General features: G+C 34.4%; 1 protein-coding gene across 8 annotated transcripts in view; it reads right to left on the bottom strand.

The window, feature by feature from the left end:
- DNM1L (dynamin 1 like) overlaps positions 1-11,243 on the bottom strand; it is a 51,551-nt gene that overhangs the window by 20,590 nt on the left and 19,718 nt on the right. For 4 of the 8 annotated variants that reach the window (XM_035027921.1, XM_035027920.1, XM_035027925.1 and 1 more), the window contains exons 2-5: positions 7,892-8,039; positions 4,475-4,513; positions 2,992-3,038; positions 2,525-2,596 (exon numbers count right to left, since the gene is read on the bottom strand). In XM_035027921.1, coding sequence (XP_034883812.1) covers positions 2,525-2,596; positions 2,992-3,038; positions 4,475-4,513; positions 7,892-8,039 — 306 coding nt within the window. The remainder of the gene's footprint in view (positions 1-2,524; positions 2,597-2,991; positions 3,039-4,474; positions 4,514-7,891; positions 8,040-11,243) is intronic. The other 4 variants (XM_035027927.1, XM_035027926.1, XM_035027923.1 and 1 more) reach the window with 1 other exon arrangement.

An 11,243-nucleotide genomic window follows, 5' to 3' on the forward strand; every position in this document is an offset into this window, starting at 1 on the left:
CATATTAAAATCACATTAAAATTTCAGTGAAATATAAAATGCTAAAGTACACTTCAAGTAGATAGACGTTAGATGCTTTTAAATATGAATTAAACCATGAACATTTCAATAATCAAACCCTGATGAAACACATGGCAAGTAAGACAGACAGCCACATAGTAGGTGATAATCTTATCCAATCCTATAACGTTAATATACAAAATGTATTTCCCCTGCATTACTTCACATTCTTTTCTCTTGATTCTGAACAGACACAACTTCTTAAATATGTTTAATAGACTTAGTGCTGAACAAAAGAAAACTGTATCATTATCCAAATTTATGAGGTTCTTGAGTAGAGAGTGATGCATGGGGTAACAAGTTATCCAAATCAACTTGGTTCCTAATCTTTGAATATCAAGTAGCAAAAGTGTATATTGTAAGAGATTCCTCGGAAAATTTATCCTGTATCTTCAGATCCCTGAATTCAAGTGGTGAGAATTTGGATAGTGAGAGATACCTCTATCTTCTCTCCCCTAGACTGAGATAATTATCCAGGTTGCCTTCTCTTCACCACTGGCCCTCTACCAGTTTTAAAGTTGAGCCAGCTGCATGTAAAAAGGCACACAGAAAATGTGCATGACTTATCTTTGCACATGCCCTTCTTTATCCTTGAAAACGTCCTCCCATCTTACCTATAAGGTATATCTTCTTTCATTAACCCAATGAAAATTCTAATTTCCCAGAAAGCTTTCCTGGAACATCCTTTACTCTAATATTAGATTACTCCAAACTACTTTTCTATTTCAAATACACCAATGCTCCAGAGTCATACGCTGACATTCAGCATACCCACCTAGGTTGTGTACTTCTCAGGCATTCCCTTATCATATCCAATACAAAGCTTTGCTCAAATGCCTTTACAATTTCAATCTCACAGATATTTTAAATCCTTCAGGGCTTTATGTTAGGCATATGAAATCATTTAGATATTTATACATACAAAATTACTTACATAAGATCAAAGTATCATTTACTTCATTACAAACATGTCTTAAGAAAGGAGAGACTTTTCACAGATTTGGGGGTAGGGGATTTCTCATCCTTTGGATGCTGTGGGTAAGAAAACCTGCTAGGTAAGTATATCACATCCCCACCATAAATTAAACATCTTGTTGGTATACAGACTCAATCTTTCATGACATTCAGTTTACTGTAACTAAAACTTTCCTTTCTGAAACACTAGTCACATCCACTCTAAATTCTAGCCCTATGTAAAATTACCACCAATTCCTAAGTTCAGTAACTCCATGGCGATGCAGGAGGAGAGAATTCAGACTGGTATTCTGATTAATAACATCCCCAAAGTCAAAATTATCCCTGATACAATTACAGGACTGAGGACAAGCTAACCTTGCTCCTTGCCACTTTTTCTACCTCTTCTATACAACACGATTAATTAGAAATTCAAGGAAGTATGGTAGCAGCATCAAAGGTTACCAGTCCAATAATGAACAAAGCTCAGTTGGTCAGAGCTAAATATCCTGACTAGGCACAAAGAACTAATATGGCTCCCAAATGCCTTTTTGTCAGGACCTTTCCAGCAGAGCACCTGGCAGAAATAAAGGGCTCAATGAATGCTTGTTGAATATTAGTACTGCGTTAGGGCCAACCTGTGGGATTAAACGGCCTCTGGATAATACAAGAATGGAGGTTTAAAAAATTTTTTTAAAAAGGAAGGGAACAGGGCGCCTGGGTGGCTCAGTCGTTAAGCGTCTGCCTTCAGCTCAGGTCATGATCCCAGGGTCCTGGGATTGAGCCCCGCATCCGGCTCCCTGCTCAGCAGGAAGCCTGCTTCTCCCTCTTCTACTCCCCCTGCTTGTGTTCCCTCTCTCGCTGTCTCTCTCTCTGTCAAATAAATAAAATCTTAAAAATAAATAAATAAATAAATAAATAAAAAAGGAAGGGAACAGAGAGAAAGGTAGCAAGAGTAAACAAAGGAGAGAAAGCAGAAGCATTTATGGGAAGCAGTGATAGTGCCTGGTGTCAAGATTAATGGCATCTTGGACACCTAATTGACTTCAAATTCTCACAATATTAGAAAACAGGAGAACAGTTAACATTAGTTTTTATTTTCACTGAAACAACCTCTCTTTGCTTTCATAAGTAAATCTAGCCTCACTCAGGTGTAAGAAAGAGAGGTCTTCAAAAATCTCAGAAGTTACATAATGCCTCTTGAGTTAGAGTACAGTCAATCCATCAGATGAAGGTAACTTATTGTAGCAGTATTAAATAGAAAAATTATACAAGTGGTATGTACATCACAAGATCAAGAATAAACATCTAAATGAAATATCTAATAGTATATAAAAGTTCTAAGAAAGAAATGGAATTTTAAGTAAAGTTTTTATATATTTGTGAAAATCTCCATTAGTTTTGAATACTAGGACTATGAATTTACAATGCCCATCATACATTACATACAGAATACTCTCAATGCTACATTTACTGATGTTTATATGTTCCAGCTCTAAAAGATGCCTACCTTATTATTTCCTGAAATCCTTTCTGTTTCATTTTCAATTTCTTGTCGAATTTCATCAAAATCCGTGTAAAGCTAAAAATTATTGAAGCAAAAAGCACAACACTCATAGTAAGATCAAGTTTTTAAGTGAGGAGTTTTAAATTTCAAAAATGTCTATGGATCTGCTTCACAGATTAGTGATTTCTAACATACAGATATTTTCTGAGCCAAGGAGTTCTATATGAGTTTTTCAAAGCTGCCTGATTCCACAACAGTTAATTTCCAAATTACAATAAAGCTCAACTTAATGTGTTTTCCAAATAAACTGCTATGGTTAGAAATGTTACTAAGATAAGATTATTTTATAAGGAACCGTTGCTTCAAGGTAACATACCACACCGCCAATGATAAACTAAATTATCAAATACTTGTACAAAAAAATTTTTCAACATGTTATTTCTTCATAATATTCTTGTGTGATTGATTACCTTATTTTTGGTGTGAAGAAATTTACCCCATTCTTCTGCTTCAACCCCTGAAAAAGAAAAACTCCATTTATTGGGAACTATGGGAATTATCTTTTTATCTTAGGGACTCAAAAAGGCAACATAGTATCATTTGTTTCTAATTTTGCCACTGACAAGCAGTACTTTAAGATCTACTAAATTATATTTAAAAAGTGTATCCTATATTTCAAGAAGTGACTATTTTCAGTTACTCACAGGTCTTCCTTTTGAAACCTAGATTTGAAATCTAGATTCTACAAATAAAATTGTTCACTTCTCTTCGTATTTTGTATGTAATTATATCATAGCAGAAGTATATGCTTTGTTTTTAAATATCTTACACATAAAGCAGTTTATATAATGAAAGTAACTCAAGCAAATGGCTAAAAGAAGAAAAACTAAGAATCCTACTGAGTGACACAAAAAGCACATATAACAGATTTACACATATACCTCAAGGTAAAAATTTGCAGTATGTGAACGAAACAGCTATTAAATCCATTTTTTTTTTTTTAATTTGGTTTCCTACTGACTACCTATAAGCCACAATGTGCTGTTCCTTTAAAGAGCTCCCTCAGTAGTGCATTCTGTGATTTATATGCACTTTCAAGGTGATTTTCCCCCTTTGGAAGTGAAGGTTGGAAAGAAATGAAATGAGTGTGTGTGGGGCAGGAGGGTGGGACGGACAGACCCTAGCATAACTATTGTACGGAGTTGCTACTCTCCATGAAGTTTCCCGTAATAGGTCTGTTCTTCCTGCACTTGCTGAAAAAAAGGAAAATATATTCACTGTAGGCACTGTTTCAAGTGGTCTATATCTTGGCGAGCAAGTTTTGTTCTAGTTTTCTCCGAGAAACTAGACATGTTTAATTATACAAAGGTAACCTAACTGCCTTTCCTAAGCACAGCTATTCTGCTTTCGTCAAATTTAGAGTTTTAAATATCTTCATGACCGAGTTTATGAATAATGCATATCAGCCACTGAAATCAAAATAAAAATGACTAAAAGATATTCAAATAAATATTGAAGAAAAGGGATTCGATTCTTTGGTGGAAATAAGGTAAATAAAACTGGATCCTTTTTGCGAGTAAAATGCTCACCTACTTGAAGCTTAGTACCTTCTTCCAAGAAGTCTCATTGGAGGACTGGAGTAATCTAGGTGAACAGAACTCACAGAAGCAAGTACTACATACCAAAGGGATGTTTTTAATTTACCTTATCATATACAAGAGGCCTGGCTTAACAAGCATGTTTTTAAAAATAAAAATAAATTACATTCACCACCAAAAAAAGCCTGCATTCTGATGCAATGCCAAGAGGTAACGAGAACCACCTGCAATCAATCAATGTGGATAGGCAAATAAAAATGGAAGAAAAATAACGCACACAGCCTGTAAGGGTACAGAAGCACACATGCAGGCAGACTAGAAAAAGAAGGGCCAAAAACAAATGGATAAAGGAAACCTTTAGAAAGGTGTCTTGAGTTTTTCCATGTAGCAGGGTCTGTAGTTAAAGAGAAACAGCACAGAATGGTAAGTTTAGTGCTTATCCCTAATATTTTAAACCTCTTTAAAAAATCAAATGTGCAGAAACCTGAACACATTTCAAATGCACAGAGCATTCAATTACTCAAAATTTACAACTGTAATTCCCACTACCATTAATTATAATTAAAGGGATGCAGAGATTTTAAGTGATATAAATGAAGCATACTATGTGTCATAATTTACTGTTATTTTCCATTACGACTAATTGTGTTACCTCTGGTTTCTAGTTCTAACACAACTGGATTAAACTTAATTCACTCTCCAAAAGTTTGCCTTAAATATTTGATGTATTTGATATCTAGGACTATGGGAAAAGATAAATTGCCTGGTACAAAAAAATCTACAAAGCATACCAAATACATCTTTCAATACGTCGAAAGTAAATATATACAAGTATTTACCTTATTCACAAAGATTGAGCTTTATAAGGGATTATGATGTTCTTTGAAATATATACTGAATTTAAAAGAACACAAACAATTTTGAATTTTGGTCTTTAATCAGCATGCTACTGTTGGATTTTGCCTAAAAAGAGGAAAGCTTAATTTATTTCTTAAAATATATGAAAGATAATCATGAAGTTCAAAGTTCAAACTAACCACCATCTTACTCTAATGTTTCCGGTAAGATTTTATCAGAAAATTCTTTTACATTGGCAAAAGGGGGTGCAAGCTGAGAAATTCTATATACTGACACCTCAATTATCATATCTGGTTGGCAGAATGAAGGATTCCACATTGAATAAAATTTCCTGATAATTAAATTATGTCTATTAAACATTAAAATATTTTTTGGGGTGCCTGGGTGGCTCAGTCGTTAAGCGTCTGCCTTCGGCTCAGGTCATGATCCCAAGGTCCTGGGATCCAGCCCCGCATCGGGCTCCCTGCTCTGAGGGAAGCCTGCTTCTCCCTCTCCCACTCCCCCTGCTTGTGCGCTCTCTCTCTCTGATAAATAAATAAATAAAACCTTTAAAAATAAAATAAAAATAAAAATGGATTATACTACTCCATGTCATCCTAAAACTAACCTATTATTGATAACCTGGGGCTTTCTTACATAACAAAGCCCTCTGAGGCTATAAATCCCTATACAAAATGGTTAGAGACGGATTTTTTTCTTTTCTGAAAGTTCCATCTGGTTATGTTTTCCTCCCTTTCTCTCTGGTTGTCAGACTGTCAGGTAGTTCATACTCTTGTGGCTAACTAAATGTTTATCTGCTTCATTATTTCTGACTTTCTCTGGGTTACAAAGATTTATGATAAGGTAGACTGTTTATCCTGAGGATAAAGAGGCTCTGGTGAGAAACTAAGGAACTATGCTAGTTATTAATAGGACATACAAAATTTAATATTCAAAACTTAATCTATTTTGTGTTCTGGGTAGCTTAGTTGTCATTTTAAATGTGAGGTTTATGTTTTTTTATATAAAATATAAGCACTAAGCTTTGAAAAAATATATATATAGGTTAAGATACGCAGATTTGCTGACCACCACCAAGAAGAGACACATGAACAAAACATAGTGAACATACAAGCAGAGATACTGAGGAACTGATATTTCTGTAGCTGAAATATATACCCTTTTCTAAAAACACTGCCCAGCTCTACAAATAGTTTCTGAGAGGCAGGATATCTATCATCTGCCCTTTTCATGGTGACTGAAGAAAATAAAAAGTTAGAAGAAAGAGACCTAATTAATGCCATATGGTTTCTTAAAGTCTTAGTTTAAGGTATTTGGTAGATTTGATGACATAAGTTAGTGGGAATGAAATTTTAAGGGTTATTATATATATATATATATATATATATGTATATATAAGCTGAACCACAGGTTAGTTCAAAATGATTAAATTCAAGGCTCAGAATTTCAGTAATAAAGAAATATTACAGAAATGCAAAGTGATGAATAATATACCAAGACACTACCTAATATAATTAAGAGGCTCCTACATATCCTCTGGCAATTTATCCAAAAATATTAATATTACTTGTTAACATCTACAACTTCATTAACCTGCTTCAGTGATTAGCTTTCTACATCATGATAGGGTTTTTTTACTTCCTTTAAAAAAAAAAAAATCAGGCTATCACCACCAATGCTCCATCAAAAATAAGATACAAATTAAAGTAACTTCAATTTCAGGGCACCTGGGTGGCTCAGTTGGTCAAGCGACTGCCTTCAGCTCAGGTCATGATCCTGGAGTCCCAGGATCGAGTCCCGCATCAGGCTCCCTCTGCCCCTCCCCCCTCTCATGTGCTCTCTCTCATTCTTTCTCTCAAATAAATAAATAAAATCTTTAAAAAAATAAAAATAAAGTAACTTCAATTTCATCAATACTATCATCCCTTCTTAGGTCAGAATCTAAGAAGTAGAATGAAAGTGCACTGAAAACAGACCTCTGCAGATAAGTAACAAACATGGTACTCTGCTGCAAATGTAATAATTACAGCATTTTACAGACTTTTATAAATAAGACAGAAAGTCTGAGCCAAACACTGAACTAACAAGGAAGATTAAGTATATTATTTTCATCAAACATTCCAACCTCACTAATATAAATAGGACACATACTTAATAAGCAATTTAATATCTGTTTATAGACATCGCATTTCTCAAAATATTTTCAGTTTAACCAAAGAAGGACTGCTATAAAGGACAGTGTATATTTTCTTATCTTAATATTCCACATTTACTATTGCAGGAGTGGGTGGATCTTAAAAATCAGAATAGTATGTGCTATGTAGGTAAGCCTTAGCAAGAGAAGGATAGTAAAAAAAATAAAAAGAACCAAAACTCTTTCTAAAAATAATATTTTATTAGCTTAAAGGGCAAAGATTCAAAATTAGCACGTACATGGTGAGACCAAAAAAGGGAAGGTGAGACAACACTGCTGTACTGAAAAGCAAAGTCATTTTAATTGTATTTAAAATTTTTAAACTAAAATCTAAATTATTTAAATTTCTAAATCAAAGTTAAAAAGTAAAAACACTGTTTTAAATACTAGGGAAAAAAGCTTATTAAAACATTCCAAAAGACACAAAAACTTTTTTCTTTAAAATAATTGATTCCAATTTACCCAGTACCTCACTAAATCCTCCCTAAGCATTAATGACAGTTTACTAATAAGCTGAATTCCTAACACGTCTACTCATGGTCCTCAAAACAAAACTTACTCTTTTTTCACAAGGAAATGATGCATTCCACTTCTCTTCATAGGACTCCTGCTTTTATTATAACCACTGATTTGTCTAATTAATTCATGATTTTTTAAGCAAAATTTTCAAGCAAAAATGAAGAATTTTTAAACGATTTTTATTCCAATTCTAAAATTTACCATTTTCTTCTCCTGTTGTTTTTCGCTTATCTTCGGGTGAAACATGGACTAGCTGCAGAATGAGAGGTCTCCGGGTGACAATACCAGTGCCTCTGGGAAGCAGGTCCCTCCCCACCAGGCTTTCTAGCACTGAGCTCTTTCCACTGCTCTGAAAAAAGAATACACAAGACCAAAATTAGTTTCTCCACAGATTTTTTTTTAAGATTTATTTATTCATTTGAGAGAGACAGAGAGCACGTATGCACAATGAGCACAGGGGGTGGGGAGGGCGCGGAGGGAGAGGCAGAGAGAGAATCTCAATCAGACTCCCCGCTGAGCACAGAGCCAGACACAGGGCTCAATCTCACAACCCTGAGATCATGACCTGAGCCGAATCCTGGATGCTCAACCAACTGAGCCACCCGGGATGCCCCCCCACAGATGTTTTTTTTTATAACTCAACATAACTATACTAACAAAGCACCATACAAAGAAATTAAAGAAAAATTACTGCAAAGATGTTTAAAATTAAAGTTTAGTTACATTTTCTATTATATGATTTTATTTCTTTATAATAAAAAAAGAAAATATTAAAGTCCCACTCTCCCCCCAAAATTTAAAAAATAAAAAATAAAAGTCCCACTCCCCTATAATTTTCCCACCTTTTTCAATACTCCCAACCAGGTTTTCAAAACCTGTATAATACTGGTATGTAACATTATGCCTATGAGAGTGTATTACTTTACATGGGGCAGTTCTATAATCTGCTTTTATTTTTAATGTAGCAATCATGGATAATATTCCATATCAATATACTAACTTCTTTGTTTAATAGTTAAGTAGTATTCTACTGTTTGTAAAGCCAAACATTGACTTGGGCATTTAAATGGTTTTCGCTATTAACAACGCTGCAGTGCACGTGCTTTATACATATAACCTTACTCACATATTACCTTATTAGTTCATTCATTAAATGAAATGGCTGTGATTAAAGAGCATAGAGATTTTAAGCATTCACAGATATTGTCAGACTGCACACAAGATGGCAGGAACCAAGCCATACTTCCCATGTAATTTGCAGCACTGGGCATTATCACTTTTTTGAACTTCAGCTACTTTGACAGATGAACACCGACAACTCATTTAAATTTACATTCTTTTATTACTAAAGTCAAGGATCATTTTGTTTAAAGGCTTTCTGTATTTTTCAGTGATTGCTCAGATGCTGGCATTTTATGTTTCTTATTAGCTTAAAAAGCTCTTTATCCATGTATTTTATTTTTTGTTTTGACTATTCCACAACTTATTTTGAAAATTTCAAAACCACAAGAGTTTTGAGAACTATTAACAGTGGATGTTCATATCTTAACAAAGATGCACCAATTAACGTTTTGACACATGCTTTAGGTCTGTTCTTAAACACATACACACTTCTTTTTCTTCTGTTCTATTTGAGGGTTAATTATATATATCACAACACTTCATCCCTAAATATTGCAGCATATCTATCTCTAAGAACATTTACAAGGGCATTCTTCTATATAACCACATCCAATGATCACATTCAGGAAACTTAACATAGATACAATACTAAAAAACAGTAGATTATCAAATAATATATAAAACTTTAATCTATACATCTTAAATGTTTGTAAATTTTTCTTAACTTTATAATATTTTCTGTACAGAATATTTTTTCTATGCTATACTTCTTCCTAGTCAAAACTAGTACAACTTTTACTTTCATAGTTTCTACAAAGGCAAAAATCCTAAATTCATCTATTGTATCAGAAAGAATCTACAGAAAGCAGATGGCCCACTCAAGTTAGGTTAATTTAAGGAGAATTTATTTACAAGCAGACTGTATACAAAACCTGAAGATAAGGCTTACAGAAATCACAAGGGATAGTACAATAACCCAGGCTAGTAACAACAGAGAAGTTCTTAACCACCTATAGGCCATGAAGAAAGGATTTTGAGAAGAGGGAGAGCCAGCCCAAGGCATGTACATATGGAGAATGAGCCACAGGAATAAATATCCAAACTTTAATCTCCAATCCCTGCCAGGCTCCCCATTTCCAAATCCTATCAGATTCCAGAAAACATAGGGGCCCATTCATGTTGTCCAGAAAGGTCCCCTGTGATAAAGAACAGGAATGTTGACTGGAATGGTCAAATTGAAGAGTATGTTTCGCACCTGATATTGCCAGGTTTTAGTGTCTCGGTTTATGCCTCTCATTAAGAAAAATGGGGTGATTTCTATCATTTCTTTTCTGTATTCTGTATTCTAAAAAAATTTGAACAGGAAATTTCCTGTTCTTTATGCATTTGATAAAACCTGTCCATTATAAAAAAGAAACCATCTAACTCCCTGAATTTTCAAATTTACAGGTATAACTCCTTATAATATTCTTAGAAATTGTTCATTTTTCTTACTTCTAATATTGTCTTTATGTTGTTTGTTGTTTCTTCTAGCCAGATTTTCCAGTTGATTTTTTTTTTTTAAGATTTTATTTATTTATTTGACAGAGAGAGACACAGCGAGAGAGGGAACACAAGCAGGGGGAGTGGGAGAGGAAGAAACAGGCTTCCCGCGGAGCAGGGAGCCCGATGTGGGGCTCGATCCCAGGACCCTGGGATCATGACCTGAGCTGAAGGCAGATGCTTAACAACTGAGCCACCCAGGCACCCCTTCCAGTTGATTATTAAATTGATTTTACTGGTCAAATCTTTTACTGATTTCATTTTGTAATTATTTTTCTAATACTGTTAATTTCCACTTCTTCCCTTCCCTCCTCCCCTGAAAAAGAGGGGTTATCTTTTCTTTTTAAAAATCCTGCAGTTAATTTAGCTTATTTCTCTGTCTCGGCTACCAACACTTGCCCCACCCATCCCATATACATACATACCTTTCTCAAACTGAGTTGTCTCTATCTTTTCCTCTATACAAAGAATTATGATTCCCAAGGAGACAGTTCATGACAGAATTAGAATACACAATTACTCATTTGCTCTTATTTCACATTAGATTCTCCAAATACTACCAATGTTACCACCACCAATAAAATAAGTGAAAATAGCTTTTTAAATGTTTTGCATTTAATCCCTCCATTCTCTTTCCTACCTCTTTACAGACCATACTTTCCCCTTTTTTAGCCATCATTTGATTCTGCAAGTGTCATGCTAACATCAGTCCTTATATTAATGCCTCTCTAGACATTTTGATTCTCTGAAGCTTGTTCTCTAGTAGACTCCTCAGGAGGGCTAATGGAAACAATAATCTTCAAATTCTAGCATACATATAACCGTTTGTCACTTTTATACTTGAAAATCAGCTTGTTATATATAAGATCTTGGGCTCATACACTCTTGA

The sequence above is a fragment of the Mirounga leonina genome, unplaced genomic scaffold, assembly GCF_011800145.1.
Source record: "Mirounga leonina isolate KUSES-001 unplaced genomic scaffold, KU_Mleo_1.0 Mir_201, whole genome shotgun sequence".
NCBI lineage: Eukaryota > Metazoa > Chordata > Mammalia > Carnivora > Phocidae > Mirounga > Mirounga leonina.